Source organism: Babylonia areolata, chromosome 16 (genome assembly GCF_041734735.1).
Source record: "Babylonia areolata isolate BAREFJ2019XMU chromosome 16, ASM4173473v1, whole genome shotgun sequence".
Taxonomy (NCBI): Eukaryota; Metazoa; Mollusca; class Gastropoda; order Neogastropoda; family Buccinidae; genus Babylonia; species Babylonia areolata.
In genome coordinates, this window is record NC_134891.1 from 11,074,936 (window position 1) to 11,098,859 (window position 23,924).

General features: G+C 41.8%; 1 protein-coding gene across 1 annotated transcript in view; it reads left to right on the plus strand.

Annotated features, from left to right (window-relative positions):
- Positions 1–5,180: 5,180 nt before the first annotated feature.
- The window catches only part of LOC143290707 (potassium channel subfamily T member 2-like), a 116,015-nt gene continuing 97,271 nt past the window's right edge, over positions 5,181–23,924 (plus strand). The window contains exons 1-3 of the mRNA XM_076600222.1: positions 5,181–5,474; positions 16,488–16,570; positions 19,818–19,914. Coding sequence (XP_076456337.1) covers positions 5,386–5,474; positions 16,488–16,570; positions 19,818–19,914 — 269 coding nt within the window. The 5' untranslated portion in view covers positions 5,181–5,385. The remainder of the gene's footprint in view (positions 5,475–16,487; positions 16,571–19,817; positions 19,915–23,924) is intronic.

The window sequence follows — 23,924 nt, forward strand, 5'->3', positions numbered from 1 at the left end:
ACACCTGTCAACCGTGCCGCCCAATTCCTCATTCCTACCCTCTCCCGACCCCCCCACCCCACACACACACACACACCCAGTCCCTCATCACTCCATGACACTCCACTCCTAAAGTTGTGTGCCCCATTTTAGTTTCTTTTCACTTGGGCTGCCGCGAGAAATGCATCACATCCAAACCTGACAGGGCCCCTGCTTAGCTCACTGTGACGCAAACGTCATGTCATGACGCACACCACGCGCGCATCATGACGAGTAAAGTGACAAAGGTCATTGTGTGACGTTTTTAATTAATCATTCAGCTTACTGGCGGACGAACCTGATTGGACAAAACTGTAGCTTGTGTACGGTTTTCGGGTACCATGCCGAACATTATCGTCACACATACTGCAGACAGAAACTACTTGTTGAATGGTAAATAATTCTTAAAGATATTATAATTAAACAATTAAATTTTTTTTTTAGTGAATAAAAAGAAAGAAAGAAAGAAATGATAGATCTACAAGGAGGATTTTTTTGTTTAATGTCCCGTCACACATATCGGTGATTGAAGACATTTTGTTAAAGTATTTATGAATACATCTGAGTATTATCGGTTAGAAGGGGTGGGAGATGTGGATGAATGGAGGGTTGGGCAAATGAGGGTATAGATCTACAAGAAAGTGGTAAAGTATGTGATTGTACGTGTGCGTCAATGTTCATGTGAAACTGACTGGGGTATCATTGCCTAAAGCATTTTGCACTTTGTTTTCAGCTAATTTATCATGGTTCTAAACATCAACCGCCAGAACTCTTATTACGCCCCTTCTCCGTGAGACAGACTTTTTATTTCATTTTCTTCTGGTTTTTGTTGTTGTTTTTCCTCGTGCGTGCAACAGCTGTCAAATGATTCGTTTGTGCGAGTCGGCGATTTTACGTGTGCGACCGTTTCCACCGCCTCCATTTAGACAGCCTTACTTAGCGCACGTAAAAGAACCCACGGCAACAAAAGGGTTGCTCCTGGCAAAATTCTATAGAAAAATCCACTTTGATAGGAAAAACAAATAAAACTGCATGCATGAAAAAAAAGGGGGGGGGGGGATCATCTCCATGCGCTCTCATACCTGAAGTGAAACCTTGCCGCACTCAAAGACCCCGGCTAGACAGAATTGAGTCCATCAAGTTATATCGCTCTGACTGAGAGGGGGGGTGGGATGGAGAGAAGGGAAAGCGAGGGAGGAGAGAGAGAGAGAGAGAGAGAGAGAGAGAATCGTAATGAAACTAATCCATAGACAATACAGGCAACACACACTATCAATACATTTTGTTTGTTTGTGTGTGTGATGTTTGTGGTGTGTGTTTACGCGTGTATGTATGCGTGTCTGTGAATGTGCGTTTTTTTTTCTTTCTTTCTGTTTATTTGCATGCATGTTTGTGTGTGTGTGGGTGGGGGTGGGGAGGCGGGTTGGTGGTGGAGGGGGATGGGGGGGGGGGGTAGCGGTGTGTGTCCGTGCGTGTGTGTGTGTGTTTCTTTCTTTCTTTCTTTCTTTTTCCTTTTTCTTTCTTTTCATTTAAGGTGGGGGTGGGGGTGGGGGGTCACCAGTTGTTATGTACAGTCCAGCTGAGCGTACAAAGCCATGCCAGGGCTGATAGGCCACTCGAGACGTTGATGAACTAGTTGTAATAATGCAAGTCACGTAGGTACGGCTGCCCATGGAAGTAGGTATAATATCTCTGATGTATACACGTACACCAGCAACTGAGACGGGGATCGAGGGAGAGAGCGGAGGGGGCCGGGGGTGTGGGTGCGTATGTTGGGGGTGGCGGAGTGGGGGTGGGGCCCAGGTGGACTCGGGGAGGAGGGGATGGAGGGGGGAGGTGCGGGGGGGCTAAACTGAAAGCACGTGGCCATAGCCTTCGGATACGTATAGGTACTACTGATGTCCGATAACCCATTATACTGCAGCACCAGTAGGAGACGTACTAGTAGTTCTTGTTGTAGTAGTTGTTGTTCAGCAGAAGTATTTGCAGTTCACTTGCAGCGGCAGCGAAAGCAGCGGTAGTAGTTGTAGCAGCAACACTGAGTAGTAGTAGTAGTAGTAGTAGCAACGGCAGCAGTAGTGAGAGTGTTAGCAACAGCTGCTACGGTCGTTGCAACAACAGCGACAATAGTAGTCTGGGTAGTAGTTGTTGTAACAGCAGCAGTAATTGTAGCAGAAGGAGTGGCTGCAACACAGCAGTAGTTGCCAGTGCAGCAGCAGCAGCAGCAGAAGCAGTTGCAGCATTAGTAGTAGTAGCAGGAACAGAAATACTATGTTCTTACAGCAGCAGTAGTGGTTGTAGCAGTAGTAGTACTGAGTTGCAGCATGGTAACAGTACTTTCAGCAGCATCAGCAACAGGACTGAGATGGACCGGGCGCAATAGCTGAGTGGTTAAAACATTGGAATTTCAATCTGAGGGTCACGGGTTCGAATTTCGGTGACGGCGCCTGGTGGGTAAAGGGTGGAGATTTTTCCGATCTCCCAGGTCAACATATGTGCAGACCTGCTAGTGCCTGAACCCCCTTCGTGTGTATATGCAAGCAGAAGATCAAATACGCACCTTAAAGATCCTGTAATCCATGTCAGCGTTCGGTGGGTTATAGAAACACTGAAGAACATACCCAGCATGCATACCCCCGAAAGCGGAGTACGGCTGCCTACATGGAGGGGTAAAAACGGTCATACATGTGGGAGTTGCAGCCCACGAACGCAGAAGAAGGAGAAGAAAAAGAAAGGCTGATCTGCAGCAGCAGTAGTCAGTGTAGTAGCCGTGGTGGTATTATTATCAACATTATTATTATTATAACGGTGGTATTAGTATTGTTGTTGTTAACATTGTGTACATCGCTAGTATCACCACTGTGAAGCGCATAAACACCAATCAATGCACTTCTCCTAAACAAACCACCACCACCACCAACTACAACTTAAACCCCAAACCGAACGAAACCTGGTGTAGCGGAGCTCAGTTTCGGGAAAGTGTGGGCTGACAGCGCTAATGTTAAAAAAAAAAAAAAAAAACAAAACAAAACAACAACACTGAAATGTTCAGTAAAAAAAAAACAACAACATCTTTTGTTCCTAAAAAAAAAAAAAAGGAAATGTGTAAAATAAAAAATAAATAAATAAATATGTAGCCGTGCTCCGAGTGGTTCTAATAGGGTACGGCACAAAAGACTTAACTAAATGTGATTAATTGAAAGGATAGACAAGATCCCACGCACAGGCCAGGAACATACAGAGGCCAGTCACAAATGGGGTTTTTCTATTGTTTTATTTACAATAGTTATAAGAACATAAGAAAAGAAAACTAAGAAGATAACATAAGAAAGAGAAGATAAAAAGAGAAGACAGTGCCTGGAATGACACAAACAAATGTCATTAGCACAACATGTCGGCACAAGTGAATAATGAAGCACATGTATACATATTACATGGAAAGATTACCACTTGGTATTCCATATGTGTGAAGACCAAACACTGACATCAAATGACATTCCTAATACATTTAAATAGTGCAGTTAAAGTGATTGAAGCGATGCTGAAGTTTTGTACACGTAATTGTACATCTTCCTTCCATATTATTGTAACAAGCCCAAAATCAGTAAACGAAACTATTGATTACTTTGACATTGTTATGGAATGCCGGGTATTGGTTTGATTATTTCCAAGGTGTTTGGTTGATTGTGTAATGTATATATATATATATATATATATATACAAAATAAAACGGTGGTCGACTGACCCAAGAATGTCCGGGTAAACTGAAACAACAACAACAACAACAAACCTTGAACCCCATTAACGTGCGATTTCGATTGCTTTAAAAAATCGACAACGAAATGAAACCGAAACGAAGCAGTTAGTATATATAAATAGCAGGTCCAGTTATTTCGTCAAAATTCTGATTGGCCGATCCGTCGGACGCGTGTTCTCCGGCCAACAAAAAAATAGATCCAGATCAGTCGATTTTCGGATATCTTTAATTTTGAGGTGTTACACTGACAAATTACTGCAATTAGATTGTGACATTGTGCGTCACACACTGGAGCCGAAATACAGGGTTATTACATCGGACTCGCGTTATGTCGGTGCAAAAAGCACTGACTCAATGAGTTCGCCTCCGTCTGACGTCGTCATATCGATTGATCCTTTCCACCATAACGTTCATCAATCATAACATGCATGCCATACAGCCCTTTCTCCAACCCGGCATTTTCAGTCAGTCAGTCCTGATAAGTTTTTTCGGAGCCGGGTCAGGGTGGTGGAGGAGGCTGGAGAGGGTGATGGTGGAGATGGGTGCACGGGGTGTGCAAGTGTTGGGAGATGGGTTGGTGGGGGCACTATGTGGATTGTTATGTAGTCAATTAAATCCTCAGTTGTCAACCATTGGACGGCGGCTTCCGAGTCGACGCACACACACACACACATACGCACACGCGCGCCTGCCCCTACCGATCATTAGTTTATTCACCTATCATTTATTTTTCTCTGTGATTATGATTACACACTGACAGAGAGAGAGAGAGAGAGAGAGAGAGAGAGAGAGAGAGAGAGACACACACACACACACATGTATTAGATCGCCCCCTCCCCTCTCAGCACTCTCACCCTCCTCGTCCACACTGGCGGGCCATCTCTGCCACACCAAGGAAGCTGCCTTGTTTTTGAAGTTGTCAATTACTTTCAGGATCTACTAGACTTCAAATTTGACAGGAAAGTCAACGCTCGAAGAGAGAGAGAGAGAGAGAGTTTTGACGTGGATATGTATATAATAGGCTTTACGGTGCATACTACACATCCACAGTTCTGTTTCAACCAGCAATAACAAACTGGATTTTATGCGTGCGCACAGCGAGAGAGAGAGAGAGAGAGAGAGAGAGAGAGTTCAGTTCAAGGCCCTTGGTTTGATGAAGGCTGACGATTTTATGTGAGCTGTTTTCATCACGGAGTCTCAGTGTAGCCCCTTCCCCGGTCGTTGCCTGTGTCCTGCACCTTTCACTTCCCCAGAAAATTTGTCCCCAAACAGGCCTAGCCAACCCACAGCAAGAACGCCGCGGAGAAATAAAAAGACACAAGGTCGAGTGACTATGTCAGCAAAGGCACTGCTGGACTCACTGTTTTTAGGCATCGCTGCGTGTGCGGATGATTTATGGCACAGGCGCTGGCGGTGACATTGAAAAAGAAAACTAAGCGTAAGAAAAGGGCTGAGCGTTAGCGCTTGTACCAGTGTAGAGTGACAACCCAGCTGAAGTGGTTGAAAGCGGTCAGGCACAGTTTCGGTGAAACACGCAATGGGGTAAAAGTAACTTGTGTTCGGTTGTTGTTCAATGTCGTCGAATCGAAACAACTGTGAAGAGCGCCACAATGCAGCAAGGCGACTGTGACGGAATAGATCTGGAATGGATGCAACAATCGAGCGACGAAGACACCGACGAAGAAGTTGACAGAGATGGGTGAGTTGTTGGGGTTTTTTGGGGTGTTCTCCTTGTCCCACTCTACTTTCGGGTTTTCGTTGGCTGGAAGGCGAGAGCAGCGCTTGATTAGCTCATTACCATCGATTATCACGATTAACTTCTGTCTTCCAATGCGCATGAGACTTGGCCTCCCCCCCCCCCCCCTTCGTCCGTCGCAACTTCTAAACTTGTGTGCTGTGTTTTGGCGCGTTCGAAACAGTGAAAACAAGCCTCACGTTTATTGAGTAATAACAATACTTGGGTTATATCATATTTTATCAGAATTGTTACTGGTCATCCCTGGACTGCAATAAAAACTTTTTTTCGTGACAATTTTTGTACATGATGTCAATCTGTTGTTCTCATCAAGCATAGAGACTGGATCGTCCTTTCATTTCAATATGTCGTGAAGTCGGTTTCTGGCAAACACAATTAAGCAGACGACACTTGTAAGTAGCAGGAAATTTGGCCTTAGAATGTTTTTAAAACAGACTGGGGTTTACAGAGGCTTGTCTGGGTCGGTTGTAGGTTTGTGAATCAGATGTTTTGATCTCTGTGTTGCTGCCAGTGAATCTGTGAAAAACAGGCCTGTTAATTTAGCCTGCCATGTACCAGCCTTTTTGCGTCTTCGGTTTTTTTCATCAAGAAAATGTTGCACATCTCCTGACACCAGAATAAGAGTATTTTAAAATTTTGCATAAATTGCATGCAAGATGTATATTTTTTTTATGTATTAATTATAATTTAAATATTACATTATTTACATATAATTAATATGATTTTCCCCACCACTTTTGGGATGATAATTAAACAACCTGATATTTCTGTTAAAAAAAGATTTATCACCTGACTTTGTAACTAAAACAAAATCTAAAGTTGTGGGTTTGTTTTGTTGTTTCAGTACCCATGTGTGCCTACAATTATAATCTATATAAGAGTATACTGAAACAAATTTTTCATATTTGACACCAAATCAATTATGCTAAAATAGTAATGAAAAATCCCAACTTTGATACATATAGAGATACATATAAGAAAAAATATTTTGACATATTGTAGTTCATATTATATGGGATGAATGAATTATCATCAAAGAAATGGTAGTCTCAGAAAAGTCTTAGTTTAGGTCCACTGACAAACAGAATACCTAAGCATTTAAAAAAAAAACAAAAAACAACCACCAAAAAGCCCAACATTTTGGCAGGAATTTCAAAGAATATTACAAAGCAGCTACATTATATAAAGAAGTCAACTGAATTATATTGTTTCCACAGAAGAAATTTATACCATCAGAATTTTAATTTCTGTTTAATCTTTAGTCAGAATGACAAAAAAGGCATTCATTTGTGGTTTTTTAGTTCTCCTAATACAGTTGATTTTCATGTTTTCCTTTGTACAATTCCTGTTTGTCACTCTGTGTGTGAGTGTGTGTGTGTGTGTGTGTGTGTGTGAACATGAGTCTCTTAACTCCATCTCTCAGTCATTGGCCACCACAAAAAGAATGATCAAAAAAGATAAGGGATTGAAAGTGGGAAAATTGACAGTGTGTAAATAAATGGCTTCTGATCTGAAAACAACAATTTAAAAAAAAAAAAAAAAAAGAGACTTAAGACATCCAGTGAAAGAAAGTCATAACCAAATTTAACAAACTCTAGATGATATATAGGCTTAACAGACAATCAGTGGTTTAGGCGTTTGACTTTCAGTCTTAGGATCCTGGGTTCAAATCCCTGTTTTGATGCACCAGGTGGGTTAATGGTGGATGTTTTTTCAATCTCCTAGGTCCACATATGTGCAGACATGCTATAGGTGCTACACCTGGCCCTTTGTGTGTGTGTATGTGTGTGTGTGCGTGTGTGTGTGTGCATGTGTGGTTAATGGTGGATATTTTTTTAATCTCCTAGGTCCACATATGTGCAGACATGCTATAGGTGCTATACCTGGCCCTGTGTGTGTGTGTGTCTACATGCAGAAAATTCAGTACGCCCATAATCCTATTTCTAGTCAGCGTTTGGTTGGTTATGGAAATGAACATATAGATCTATGCTTACCCCTGAAAATTGAGTATAGCTACCTACATATGACAGAATGAAAATTGTCATCCATTCAAAAGTTCACTGGTACAATCTTCAATCTTTTAGTCACATCATCGATTTTGTTTACACCTTCAAGTGACCTGGGTGTATGCAGTTATTGAAAAAGAGAGAGAGAGAGAAAGAGAGAGGTAGACCATGGACCTATATTTCAGTCTGTCAATGAAGAAGAAGAAAGGATGCTCTGTGACACTCTCAGTGCCCCTAAATCATGGGCCTAGGGGAGGTTACACAGTGTTCGGTTACTGCCAAGCAGTGGCCTGTCTGATCTCTTCCCTGTTGTTCACAAACTACAGGGAACTACTCCAAGTCCCATCAATACACTCAAGTAGCTTCTTAAGATGACATTATAATTGATAGTTATACAGAGATCATACTGGCTTTCGTGTGACCGAAAGGCGATGAAAAATATCAAACAAGGACTGCTTTGCTAGTGTTGCTCTTTGTAAGACAGGCAATTATTTCAAACATAATCCCTGTTTATGATTAATAATCCTTCCATTTAATGATTTATTAAAAGAACCCCTGCCTAAGATTCTGCATTGATTACTAAATTAGTATGAGGAGGAGAGGACAGAAAGCTTGAGAAGAAAATGTAATGAGTTTGAAGTGAATGATTGTTGTGAAAGGCTTTCTGTGCGCGCGCGTGTGTGTAGAATGACTCACTAATTCACTCATAATTCAATTAGCATGTAAGTAAAAGTCATAGCATTCTGTTGTACCTGAGTAAAAGTATTTCCACTGTCTTTCTTGTAAATTGATGAGTTTCTGAATAATACATTGTTTATAAACATGTTTATCAATTACTCAATGGTAATATATTTCTGAAGAGGAAAATATATAGTTGTGGTTGATTTTTTTTTTCATTGTAATTATTTAATTGATATATATATATATATATATATATATATATATATATATATAATTTTCTTACTCCAGTCCTAGCCTTAATGACTGGCTCAAAATGTATGCCATTAAGTGATTAAGACTCACCATTTTGCACATCTGCTAGGCAGATGCCTGACCAGCAACATAACCCAATGCACTTTGTCAGGCCCTGAGTGCATGCTTATATATTTGTGTACACATATTTTTATACACACAGAGACAGACAGATGCAGTACACATGTACACAGTACACAGACATACACAGACACAGTCAGACAGAAACACACACACACACACACACACACACACACACTTTATTCATCCCGGACACTACATCCACAATAGTAGCAGCAACAGTGCTAGAACTAGCAGCTTACATGAAGCTGTCACTTTCAATCTCGGGTCAAGTGGTTTATTTAACTATGGACATAACCCAATCCAGAGAACTGAAAAAACTCAATCCTCTCTGCAGACAATAGACATTCTGAGCTGTGGCTTATGTTGTGTCAGCCTGCACAGGACACTACTTTGCCTCTCATGGCCACCTTTACTGGCTCACCATGAAGCTGGAGTGAAAAACTTACTCACCTGAAATGGAGAAAATGACATCACATTCTTACAATGACAGAACTCATCGGTTAGTGCTACTGTGACCAGTGACCTTGGTATTCACTTACACTGTGGGTTTGCAGCTTGAAAATGGAGCAGAGCATGTTGAACTATGTCAGACACAAAAGACACTTAACAGTGGCGTCAAAGTAGGACAAATGACGAGCAACAGAATGTGCTAATTTTTTGTTTTGTTGGTGATGAAAGTAAAGGGAATAATCTTGAATGAGGAGAAGCATATGTGATGAAGAGTAATGAGAACAAACTTTGATAAGCAGAAGTTGTGTGAGCGGGACAGCCCCATATATATATTGACTTTCTTTTCAGGAGCAGCATTAAATTCCCACAGGTCCCTCGGATTTGACAGTAGAATGTCTGAGGGTCTCAACTTCTTTTAAAAAAAATCTTTATGATGAATGTCTCTTGATGCCATCCTTATGAAAAAGTACACTGAGTTGTTTGGGCTGTTATCATTGCCTGCACTGTAAAACACCAATGCGGTCAGTGTTGTGTGCTGTTGTAACATTGCTGAAATTGACAACTTTATATGTCGTTCCAGCTAATTTCCCAATGAAGAGAGTACAGAAAGAAAATGAAAAACAAACAACCCCCCCACCCCCCAAAAAACAACAACAATAACCCATACACCTGTGAATGAATATAAGCAAAAAGATATTGTGGCTTGTATCACCTGGATTTTTAGAAGTAATGCAGTCTGGGACCATCTCCTCTTTTACCATTCTTAACGTGTGCAGCACGCACAGAACGTCTGTATAGGGCCTGATAAGAAAGCCAAACTCTCAGGTATTGACTTTGAGGCAGTAAATAAGAACAAGTTCAAGACAGTATGTGTGCTCAGCAGTTTTCTTCCTCTCAGAATAATCACACGTGCTGGAGTCCATCAAACACTTACACTGGTGAGATAATTCAAGCAGCACCCTCAGAGGTACAGGATAGATTTGTGCGTGAAGTGGATGACACTTGACTTAGGTGTCCCAGCATGGGCGACACACGTGTACATAGCCAGTAGACACGTTCTACTGCTGACACACAGTGCTGCGTTATTTTGGAAGGATGAGTGAAACTTGTTGTTGAATGCACTGCGATCGTGTGGTCATTGTGGATCTATGATTCACTGACCTCTGCACCCGATTGATTTTGCTGATACGGATACTTGCTGCCTGACAAAACACTCAGAACAGGTGGTGGAGTGACTTTGGATGTTGCCCAGACTACACCAGAGACATGTGGGAGCAAATTGCACTGTTGGAAGAGACACGTAGTCCTAGGTTGTAAGTAATCCTAGACAAAAATTGTAATGATGATAATAGTAACATTAATGTGGATTTATATTGGTCCTTATCTCTGAATTAATAGGGCTCTGGCGCTTTACAAAAATAGGTAAATAGAAACACGCACACTCTCTCTCTCTCTCTCTCTCTCTCTCTCTCTCTCTCTCTCTCTCTCTCTCTCTCACACACACATTCACACACACATTTTGTAGCATGGGCTCCAAACCCTATTGCAAGAGGTGCCAAAAGCCACACATGTTAAAAAGACATTTTCTCTGCATCTCTCCCCCAAAGAATATGAGGCATCCTCAGACACATCCATCCTCTCTCCCTCTCACACACACACACACACACACACACACACACACACACACACACACATGAAATACTTAAGAACAGTGGAATAGTTTGGGTGTTCTCCGTCAGTTTAAAGAAGTGGATTTTCAAGGAAGACTGGCAGTAAGTAGAACATTAAGAAATAAAAAAACAACACCAAAGAAATGAAAATGGTGCTTCGGTCTGGCTTTACACCATTGTCAAGAGCGATGATACATTTTTGACCGGAATGCAGACAGGAACCCTTCTCCCCACCACATCTAACTCTCTCTCTCTCTCTCTCTCTCTCTCTCTCTCTCTCTCTCTCTCTCTCTCTCTCTCTCTCTCTCTTTCTCTCTCTCTCTCTTTCTCTCTCTCTCACCAATGTGTGTGATTGTGTGTGTGTCTTAGTATTACAATGCTTATGCCTTTATATAGTATTGTGTACTTATGACTTTATGTAGCAATGTGTAGTGCATGCAGTGACACACACACACACACACACACACACACACACACACACACACATATATATATATATATATATATATATATATATATATATATATATATATAATGTAGTATTGCATAGTGTAGACCCTGTTTCAGGGCAGGGACTGGATGAAAAAAACCCACTACAGCGCTTATCTATTATCCTCGAAAATAAAGGATTTTGTCTTGTCTTGTCTTGTCTCTCTCTTTTGCTCTCTGTCAGGGGAACATGTCTTGTCTTTCTGTATGCCTCTCTCTGTCTCCCTCTCTCAGTGTCTGTCTCTTGCTCTCAGTCTTGTCTTTCTGACTCTCTCTCCCAGTCTGTCTCTGTTGCTGTCTGTCTTGTCTTTCTGTCTACCTCTCTGTCTGTCTCCCAGTCTGTCTCTTTTGCTGTCTGTCTTGTCTTTCAGTCTACCTCTCTGTCTGTGTCTCTGTCTTGTCTTTCTGTCTACCTCTTTGTCTCTGTCTCTCTGTTTTGTCTTTCTGTCTACCTCTCTGTCTGTCTCCCAGTCTGTCTCTTTTGCTGTCTGTCTTGTCTTTCAGTCTACCTCTCTGTCTTGTCTTTCTGTCTACCTCTTTGTCTCTGTCTCTCTGGTTTGTCTTTCTGTCTACCTCTCTGTCTCTCTCTCTCTTGCTCTCTGTCTTGTCTTTCTCTCTCTCTCTCTCTCTCTCTCTCTCTCTCTCTCTCTCTCTCTCAGTCTTTCTCCATCTCTTTCTTCTCTCTGTCTCTGTTTTCCAGTCTGTCTGTTTTGCTCTCTCACTCTCAGTCTCTGTCTTGTCTTTCTGTCTGACTCTCTGTCTCTGTCTCACTGTCTGTCTCTTTTGCCCTGTGTCTTGTCTTTGTCTCTCAGTCTCTCTCTGTCTTTCTCCATCTCTTTGTCTCTGTCTCCCTGTCTGTCTCTTTTCCTCTCTGTCTCTGTCTCCTTGTTTGTCTCTTGCTGTCTTGTCTTTCTGTCTGTCTCTGTCTCCCTGTTTGTCTCTTTTCCTCTCTGTTTTGTCTGTCTGTCTACCTATCTGTCTCTGTCTCCCTGTCTGTCTCTTTTGCTCTCTGTCTTGTCTTTGTCTTTGTCTCTCTCTCTCTCTCTCTCTGTCTCTCTGTGTCTCTGTCTCTGTCTTTCTCCATCTCTTTGTCTGTCTGTCTGTCTGTCTCTCTTTCTGTCTGTTGTGTTAAGCTTTTCCATAACAAGAACCACAGAAACGTCCTCATGTAGATGATATGAAAGCAGTCATAATGTTGACTCTGTTCAGTGTTGAGTTGATCAGACTCCTCCTCTCTCTCACTCTCTGCTCTTCTTTCAGGCTTTTCACCAACTCCTCTCTCTCTGCCCTTCTTTTTTGCTTTTCACCGAATCCCTATAATCACAAGTACACACACTCTCAATTGAATGTTGTCTCTCTTTTCAGAACTTTGTGGGTTTTTTTCTTCTTTTTTTTTCCTTTTTTTTCCCTTTTTTATGTGTCTCTTCTGTGCTTTTTTTTTTTTTTTTCACAGGTTCTTCACTTGAACCAGCAATCAAGTTGTCTCTCTTTTGAGTCTTCAGCTCTCTGTTTGTCTGCCTACCTTGGTCTGTATGTCTGTCCTGAATCTGAGTCTGTCTGTTTGTCTGGTCTCTGTCACTTTCTTAGTCTCCCTTCTTGCTTTTCACAGACTGGTAAAACACACACACACACACACACACACACACACACACACACACACACACATATATTTATCTCTCTGTCTCTCTCTTTGATTGTCCCGTTGGCCTAAGGCAAGGTTGTATGTTAAGCCCTATATTGTTTTCATTATTTGTTAACGAAATTGTATCATCAGTTGAAATCAGTGGTATTCATGGAATTCAGTTTTTGCCTGATTTATTAGAGTTGTTCATTCTTCTGTTCACGGATGATATTGTACTGCTATCTAACACTGCGATTGGTCTGCAAAATCAAATTAATATTCTGAATAATGCATGTAAAACACTCTTCTTGAATGTAAATACTGACAAGACTAAAGCGATGGTTTTTCGAAAAGGTGGCTTTTGGGGAAAATATGAAAAGTGGAATCTTGATGGAAATGCTCTAGAAGTAGTGAATGAATATAATTATCTAGGGTTTGTTTTTATGACAAAAATGAGTATAAACAAAGGAGTAGGGATTTTAGCAGCAAAAGGCAAACATGCATGCATTGACTGTATAAAATATATAACGAAGCTGAATGATATTTCCAAAGGATGTTTTTTCAAAATATTTGATGCTCAGGTACAACCCATTCTTTTGTACGCTTCTGAGATGTGGGGTCTTAACAGACTTGATAATATTGAGAAGGTTCATTCCTTTGCATGTAAATGTTTTTTGAACATACCACTTAGAGTACCAAACAAGTTTGCATACGTCAAATTAGGACGTTATCCACTGTATATAAATAGTGCAACAAGGTGTATCAAGTACTGGTTAAGGTTGCTGAATATGAATGTGCACCAATTACCCAGACAGGCATATTTGATGTTGTTTAACCTAGATGAAAGGGGAAAAAAATGCTGGGTGTCTTTAGTAAAAAATACTTTATTTAGACTTGGGTTTGGATATGTCTGGTTACAACAAGGCGTTGGTTGTGAGCAAACATTTTTGTCATTATTTAAGCAAAGAATGAAAGATATATTTATGCAGGAGTGGGACGAGTCAGTAATGTCTAAAGATATATATCATAACTACAGACTGTTTAAAACTGGTTTTCAGTGTGAGCAATATTTTGACTTTGTCAATAAAAAGTGTTTTAGGGACTGTTTGGTAAAATTATGGCTTGGTTTGCTCCCAATAAATGGATAATTTTTTAGAAGAACATTCAAATGTAATTCAAATTACGCATGTAAATGTTGTAATGTGATCGAAGATGAACCATTTTATAAACAATTGTGTTCTTTACAATAACCTGCGGCAAAAACATCTGAACTCTGAAGGTCAATCGTATGTTCACTTGCTGAAGAATGGTTCTGTTTACAGTATTCGTAAACTCTGCATTTATATATTTAATGCCCTGAAGGTACGACAGGAATTCTGTGACAACAGTGATGAAAGTTAGAATTAATTTACTATGCACAAGAAGCATTTTTGTTCTGCAGGTTTAAGTTTGTACGTATTTTACATTTTGTTGTGGCTGAGTGATCACCATATTGTGTACTTTTGACCTCTTTCTAGGGGCCGGAGGCCTGGAGATTAAAGTTTTGTTCTTGTTCTTTGTCTGTCTGTCTGCCTGTCTCTCTCTCTCTCTCTCTCTCTCTCTCTCTCTCTCTCTCTCTCTATATATATATATATATATATATATATATTATGCGTGTATATCTACTATAATACATATTCTGTTTATAAACTTGTTTCAACTAATTCTCGCCCATGAGCTCTCTTTCAGTGTCTACCCCACCCCACCCTCCTGTCTCATTATCTCTTGTTCCCAGTGTTTGCCTCTCTCTCTCTTGAACTGTTTTTCGGTGTCCACCCAACCCCACTGTCTCTCTCTCTCTTGTTCCCAGTCTTTGCCTCTCTCTCTTGAGCTGTCTTTTGGTGTCCACCCCACCCCCACCCTCCTCTCTCTCTCTCTCTTGTTCCCAGTCTTTGCCTCTCTCTCTTGAGCTGTCTCTTGGTGTCCACCCCACCCCCACCCTCCTCTCTCTCTCTTGTTCCCAGTCTTTGCCTCTCTCTCTTGAGCTGTCTTTTGGTGTCTTTGCCTCTCTCTCTTGAGCTGTCTTTTGGTGTCCACCCCCCCCCACCCTCCTCTCTCTCTCTTGTTCCCAGTGTTTGCCTCCCTTTCTCTTGAGCTGTCTTTGGTGTCCACCCACCCCCACCCTCCTCTCTCTCTCTTGTTCCCAGTCTTTGCCTCTCTCTCTTGAGCTGTCTCTTGGTGTCCACCCCACCCCCACCCTCCTCTCTCTCTCTCTCTCTCTTGTTCCCAGTGTTTGCCTCTCTTTCTCTTGAGCTGTTTTCGGTGTCCACCCAACCCCACTGTCTCTCTCTCTCTTGTTCCCAGTGTTTGCCTCTCTCTCTTGAGCTCTCTTTCAGTGTCCACCCCCACCCTCCCCTCTCTCTCTCTCTCTCTCTCTCTCTCTCTCTCATGTTCCGTGTTCCTAGTGTTTGCCTCTCTCTCTTGAGCTGTCCTTTAGTGTCCACCCCCACCCTCCTGTCTCTCTCTCTCTCTTGTTCCCAGTGTTTGCCTCTCTCTCTTGAGCTGTCTTTTGGTGTCCACCCCCACCCCCACCCTGATGTCTCTCTCTCTCTCTCTTGTTCCCAGTGTTTGCTTCTCTCTCTTGAGCTGTCTTTTGGTGTCCACCCCCACCCCCACCCTGATGTCTCTCTCTCTCTCTCTTGTTCCCAGTGTTTGCCTCTCTCTCTTGACCTGTCTTTTGGTGTCCACCTGCACCTCCCCCTACCCCCAATCTCCCCACCCCCAATCCCCTCCACCCCACTTGTCTTTGTGTCTGCCCTTCTTCCCATCCCCACCTGTATTACCCCATCTTTCTCCTCCCCCCTCCCCCACTTCACTCTCTCTCCCTCACTCTCTCTCTCTGTCCCCATACCTCCATCCCCCATATCTCTCTCAGTCCCCTTCTTTGGCTCACCTTCTCCCTCCCTTTGCCCTTTCTCTGTCCATCTCTCTCTCTCTCACTCCCTCTCTCTCTCTCCCTCCCCCCTCTCTCTCTCCCTTCTCTGTCTCTCTCTCTTCTCTCTCTCACCCCCCATCTTTCTCTCCCCACTTTATTTCTCTTTCTCCTCCTCAATCCCTTTCTCTGTCTCCCTCCCACTCTCTCTCTCTCCCTTCTCTGTCTCTCTTTCTTCTCTGTCTCTCCCCCCTCTCTCTCTCCCCACTTTCTTTCTCTCTCTCTTTCTCCTCCTCGATTCCTTCTTTCTCTGTCTCCCACTCTCTCCCTCTCCATTCTCTGTCTCTCTTTCTTCTCTCCCCCCCCCCCCCCCCCCCCCCCCCCCCCCCCCCACCCCAACTCTCTTTCTTTCTTCTTTTCAATCCCTTCTTTCTCCATCTCCCTCCCACTCTCTCCCTCTCTCCCGCTGTCTCTCTCCCCTTCCTCTACCCTCCATCTCTCCTTCTCTCTGTCTCTCCCTTCTCTGAATTTCTATCTATTGAGGTAATAAAGTATTCTGTCCTCGGTATTCCCCACCATCCCTTTTTTACCACCTCCAGTTTCTTCTCCTCTCGCATCCCCCCCACCCCCCACACCCCCCCTCCCGCCCTTCCCCCGACATAAGATGAGATACTATGCAAAATATCAACGTGTCTTTGATCCATTTGTTGTTGGGTATTAATCTTTTATTTTATTTTATTTTTTTGCCAACAGAGGGGTGCCAGTCAAGTTCTTCACACACGAGCGGTCCTGTAAAGGGCGACTACGCAGGCTGCTGATCCGAAACCCTTCTTCGCGTGAGTGGCATGGTGTTTTCCTTTACCCGTAGACTCTAAAATAAGAAAAAAAATGACTTGGTCACCTGTTTTGCTCCCGCTTGGAAAGTGATGTATAAATTTTTCAGTAATTTTGTGGTTTGAAAGGAGGATGGAAATGTGTTGTTGTTGTTGTTTTTTTGTGCATCATGTTTTCTGCTGTTTGGTTGCTGTTTTGGGGTTTTTTTTGTTTTTTTTTGTTTTTTTTTTGTTTTTGTTTTTTTGCCTTTTGTTTTTGTTTGTGGTCAGGTTAAAATGAAAGCAAATTTCAGCAGGAATTGGTGATGTTTTATGCTTTGTCCATGAAGTGTATGTTTCACACATATGCTGTTAATAATAATGTTCACCTCCATTCATTAGTTCACTTTCTTGGTTATAAGGTGTGCATCATGTTTTGAGGATTTTGTAAATTATTTTGGTATAATTTTCAACAGAAATTCATGAACACCACATGTGATTATTGCATCTGTCAAACACATTCCTATTCGCACACAATTGCAGGTACACACACGCACACACACACGCACACGCACACACACACCACTACCACCACCATGAACAAAACAACATCAAGAAAACAAAAACAAAGCAAAAAAACACCCAAAACCAAAAACAAAACAAAACAACAACAACAACAAAAACAACAACAACACATGTATGTGCATGAACACCTCTCTCTCTCTCTCTCTCTCTCTGACACACACACACACACACACACACACACACACACACACACATGCGCACATGCACACATTCACAGACACAAACACACACAGATACAACCCCCCACCCCCACCCCACACACAGAGACACAGACACACACACACACACACACACACACACACACACGAATCTTTCACCTCAGGTGATGAAATATAATCAAATCAAATTTCTGTCAGCAGGTCCCAAATGTGGCCCGATGATCATTTTCTTCATCGTTTGTGGTCTCCATTTCACTCATTCTTTCACTTTGTTATTATTGGTTGTTGTTTTTTCTAATAAGTGGACTTCTGCACCACGTCATTTGGTCTGTGTGATTGATTCTACCCTCCAGTTTACACAGTCATGCTCTGTTTTGGGAGTGGGTGTGAATAATTATGCTAAATGTGTCTAATTATGGTTCTGTACCAGTAGCCTATGCAGTTCTGGCATGGATTTAGGGCTCACTTATGTGTACATATGTATTGATCTTGTGTGTGTGTGTGTGTGTGTGTGTTAAATTCAAATTCAAATTCAAAATACTTTATTATCTGCTTCAACCAAAAACAGAAAATTTTCTTTAGGCTCACTTAAAATAAAATGCCCGTCAGAAAAAAAAGAAGAAAAAAAAGTGTGTATTATTAATATAATATGATACGATATATGATATGATATGATGATGTAATAATAATATAAGATATGATATAATATGATATGATAATATATATATATGGAAGAGGGTAAAGCACCAGCAAGTTTGCATGCATAGTCAAATGTGAGAGAGAGAGAGAGAGCGAAGAGAGCACACACTGCTGTAGATTTGGTCTTTGCTGTCATTGGCTTCCTTGATAGGGTATCACCACTCAGCAGTGTCCAACTTAAAACAGAACCACATCACAATTAAGTAAGGAATGTAACACAGCTCAAGTGGTTAAAGAATCATAGTATTACTAGATATTTTTAGTTAAACAAATTGTGATGACAGGATCATGATAACCTTTGGGGTTTTTTTATTTGTAATATTTTGTCTTTGTTGTTTTGTTTTTTCATGCTCTGGCTGCAGTTTTGATTGATAAAAATTATTTTTTAAAGACTGTTTTCCATTTTTTTCCATTTATTTTCACTTTGATGACACAATCTTTGTTAGTGCTTTTTGGTTGTTTTTGTTTTTTTTTCCATTCTTTTGGTTAGTATTGATTAATCTGTTGCTTTTATTGTTTCTTTTGTTGTTGTTTTAGTATATGTTATTGAACTTATTATTCATTCAAGGTTGATTTTTTTTCTAGTCTGTCGTTTATAATCATTTTGCAGGAAATGTTTCTTGTTTCTGTTTTGTTGACTTTTAACCCCTTGTCTGTTGAACCTTGGTGAAATGAGGTCAGTGTGTCGTGGATTTGAAGTGCAGTTACTCCTTGTGTTGTACTTATCACTAGTGTTACTGATTTTGCTGATCAGTAGTAATGCAAGTCCCAGGAGGAAAAGTCAAAATAAAGAAAGTTTACTGACATTCTGACCTGTATGGCAGTCGGTCATGTCAAGCAAGAACCATCAGAGCAGCACAGAAGGCGACTGCTGTCCCAATTCTTTGGGCTACAATTTGATTATACTTTATAGTGGATAGTGTCTTGCTCAATGTTACATCCCCACTCTCTCAGACAAGAGGGTTTTAGGACAGTCAATGCTGGGATTGTCCCTGAAAGCCGACAGGTGCAATAGCCAAGTGGTTAAAGCATTGGACTTTTAATCTGAGGTCCTGGATTCGAATCTCGATAATGGCACCTGGTGCGTAAAGGGTGGAAATTTTTCTGATCTCCCAGGTCAACATATGAGCAGACCTGCTAGTGCCTGAATTCCCTTCTTGTGTATACGCAAGCATAAGATCAAATACGCACGTTAAAGATCCTGTAATCCATGTCAGCGTTCGGTGGATTATGGAAACAAGAACATACCCAGTATGCACACCCCCGAAAACGGAGCATGGCTGCCTTCATGGCGGGGTAAAAACAGTCATACACGCAAAAGTAAAAACCCATTCAGTGTACATACGAGTGAACGTGGGAGTTGCAGCTCACGAATGAAGAAGTCCCTGAAAGCCAACTAGCCACCAAGGCTACAGCAATAAGATCTAGTGCAGTCTTGCTTCCTGCTTTGAGAGTCATAGTCCTCCACAAAAGACTAAGCTGTAAGTGAATTCCCATCACAGTAGAAAAACCTATAAGCTCTGTGGAATCTCAGTGAGGTGACAGCCCTACACTGATGAGCATGCTTATCAGCAGCAGTCAAGGCGTTAAAGAGTCTTCTTCTTTGTTTGTGGGCTGCAACTCCCACGTTCACTTGTATGTACACAAGTGGGCTTTTACAGTGCATGACCATTTTTACCCCGCCATATAGGCAACCATACTCCGTTTTCGGGGGTGGCGTTAAAAAGTGTTATCACTATGACATCGGTGTCTAGGAAAGAAATTTACCAAACTGATATTCCCTGAGGAAGTGTGTGACATAAACAGAATGGTGTGATATGTCTTAACAGGTATTTACAGCGCTGTCTTTGATCTGGCTGCCAAAGTGTTGATATGCCTGCTCTACGTCATTCGAGTCTGTCTCGATAACCACAAAGGCTATGCCTGGTAGGTTGTTTTTTTAAATTTTTTTTATGAGTTCCTTAAAAAAATGTATATCACATTCCTGTTTTAAAACAAAGAAAATTATTCTTGTCTGTACTGATTCATTTTGTCATTTGTTTGATCATTGATTTTTTTCCTTTCAGTTTGTTGTTTGTCCTGCCCATCTGTCTGTATATATGGTCGATTAATTGTGCATTACCCGTTCGTATATGATTCAGGAGGTTACTCTTAAGTGTAACGTTCTGGTCATGACTGAAATGTGAAAGCCTTGAGGTCATAGGGCTCTAAATTTGTGTTGTGTATGTTTAGACATAGAGGCATGACTCAGAATTTAAATCACAGCATTTATTACTGATGTTTTCTCTCTCTCTCTCTCTCTCTCTCTTTTTTTTTTTTTTTCTTAATGATTATTTACTGCAGGGGCTGACATGCAATGACAAGAGGTGTGCAAACAGTTGACCTGTTTCGTAGGGTCTGATTGATCACTTTTTGCGTATATATACACCTATAGAGTTAGAGATGGAAAAGCTGACATCCTGTACGAGCTGTTAATACCAAGAAACTTGGGGCAAACATGTATTGCTTTCTGATGCAGAGTGTCAAAGCCTGAGGAAGTTCACTGTAAGTGAATTTCACACACACACACACACACACACACACACACACACACACACACACACACACACACACACATGCACTCATTCACACACAGACAAACAGACACACAGACACAGCCACCCACACACACACACACACACACACACACACACACACACACACACACACACACACACATGCACTCATACACACAGAGACAAACAGACACACAGACACAGCCACACACACACACACACACACACACACACACACACACACACACACACACACACACACACACACACACATGCACTCATACACACAGAGACAAACAGACACACAGACACAGCCACACACACACACACACACACACACACACACACACACAGACAAACAGACACAGCCACACACACACACACACACACACACACACACACACACACACACACACATGCACTCATACACACAGAGACAAACAGACACACAGACACAGCCACACACACACACACACACACACACACACACACAGACAAACAGACACACAGCCACACACACACACACACACACACACACCTTTGTGTAGCACAAGGGAGGTGGAGGTATGCCTGGGAAGGGGGGAAGGAGGTTAGGTGGATGTGTCAGTGAGAAACATTCCGGAATTCTGCCCTGAATGCTTGTGCAGGGAAAATGCAAAAGAAATGTTCGACTTGTCCACTTGATGTGATTTATTGTAGCATACGACTTTGAAGTGGTCTGTTTTCTCAAGTTGACTTTAAAAAAAAAAAAGAAAAAAAAAAAGAGAACTCACAAAAAAAAGCAACAACAGCAGACAACACATGCTGTTGTTATTATCATATCATTATTTGCCCCTCGCTCCCCCACCCCTGCCCCCCTGCCAAAAAAAAAAAAAGCAAAAAAAAAAACACAACAGCAGAAAAAGTGGGGTTGTTTGAAATAACTTTAAATGATTGCTGTTGTTATTGTTTTTATTATTGTTGTTTTGTACACAATGTGAAGAAGTTGTTGCTGTTGTTGATCTTGATGTGTGTGTGTGTCTGTGTGTGTCGCTTCACCAAAATTTTCCTTTCCTTCTTTATGAAAATTACTTCCTCTGTTGTTTATCCACATGTAGAAACCTAAATGCATACACTCACGGTGCAAACAAATTTTGCGTGTTTTAACCCATACATGTACATAATTTTTTTTTTTGTACAGATATCTTTAACGCCAAACAAGTGTAAGAGCAGCAGACATTGAACTTAGATAACATGATCTAAACATGACACCTTTCCAACCAAGTGTACCTTTATCTAAGTCAGGACCTTGGCCAGATACTCCAGTAACAGAATCACACACACACAAAAACTGAACAAAAACACCACCACCACCGCCATCAACAACAGAGAATCAAAAATAAACACTAGTTAAAATTTAGCTGCGTTTTATTATGTTAATAAAAAGAAGGAAAGATATGTCGGTGGCTTGTTCCAGCTGGACCAGTGTCAGATGGCTTGCTTATCATGTATGTATGTATGTATGTATGCACAACAGTCAGAAAACATGCGGTAGAAATGGAAGGTCCTAGAACATTGTCCACATGACACGTTCTCTGTCACACACACACACATGCTTGCGCGCAAGCACAAATGCCTACGCACGCATGCGCATGCAAATGTGATCACATGCACACACACACACATGCATGCGCACGTGCACACGCACACACACACATACGTACACAGAGCCCAACAGTGGAAGGTTCAGGCTTGAGCCAGAAAGACTTTTTTTGTTGTTGTTGTTGAGCTGTTTGGCAATTCTGAAGGTGACAGTCACTGGTGGTATGCACATGGTACAGTCAGAATAGGAGAGCGTAAAGTGAGAAATTAAATTCTTTTATTTTTCCTATCTTTTTATTTATTTTTTATTTATTTATTTTTTTAGCAGTCTTTCACTGGTGGCGGTTTGCACGGTGACAGTGACTGGCAGTTACATGTGCATCTCATTATAATTCCACGAAGAGGTTTTGTGGGTGAGAGCAGTGTGTTAGGGTGTCGCTCGCAGTGTTGCTTAATCGTCGCAGACATGTGTATACACTCCATGTGTGGCGTTGTGAGGACAGACATGTCATGTGAACCATCTACATCGTATAGTTCAGCTGTGTGTGCTTTCTTCACTCTCATACACATGTGTATGTGTACATGCAGGCGCAAACAGGCACGCTTGCACACAAATACACACTCACTCACGCACACACACACACACAGGCGAAAGTAGACATGAACACACACACACACACACACACACACACACACACACACACACACACATGCACAGTTGCACAAAGACGCATGTGCACACACACAGTTTTATGTACCATTTCATTCTCTTTCTTTTACTTGCTCTCTCTTTCTGTCTGTCTGTCTGCAGGTGTCTCTGTTTCTGCTCCCCTCCCCCCATCCCCACCTTCCCTCCCTTCCACCCCCCTCAACTTCTTCTGCCGCTCTCTCTTGTCTGTCTGGATGCTAATCTATTGTATTTGGTATTAAGAGTGTGTGTGTGTGTGTGTGTGTGTGTGTGTGTGTGTGTGTGTGTGTGTGCGTGTGCACATTTGTGTGTGTGTGTGTGTGCCCAATATGGGTCAGCGTTCCTCGTTATCTGGGCTCAATTGTAATAGGTAATTATACAATGCTGTCTCATATCCCTACTATTCTCAGGATCCTCCTCTGTTGCTGATGTTGGTAAGTGAACATTATTTGGGAGAGGGGCAGGGAATAGGGAGTTGCTGGCAAGTTTGGGGGTGGTGGAGGTGGGGGTGGTTCAGGTAGGGAAAGTTGATGGAGATTGGTGATCAGACATGTCCAGCTAGGAGGTGAATGGCCAATGGGGTTAGAGTTTCAGACGGCCTAGGATTTTTGTTAACTCCCTCATGCTCCTCCACCAGACCTTGAGGGGTGGTCTGGGTGCTGGTCTTTTGGTTGAACTGAAAAGACTGATCTGTTACGTGTCTGTCTCAAGAAATTTAGGACCCACCCGTCTCTCCCTCGTTCTCCTCTAGTTAACGACACTGTTATACCGGTCTCCCAATCAGTGAATCAGTGCAGAGCCTTGATGTCAGTCTTGACCACTTGCTGTCCTTTCAGCAATACATTTCTAACATTTGCAAATCAGTTTATCTTGAATTGCGAAGAAATGGTTCCATTCTGTCTAGTGAAGCAACCAAAAGATTAGTCTGTGCTTTTGTTTTGTCCAGGATTGTTTACTGCAACTCTTGTTTCCAGCATTCCAAAAACATTCACTTGACAAACTACTAAGAGTAAGAGTTTAGAATAATGCTGCTGGACATATTTTCAGATCCTCCAAATTTGAATATGTTAGTCCTTTCTTCCACTGTCATCAAAAAGAATTGAAAACAAGCT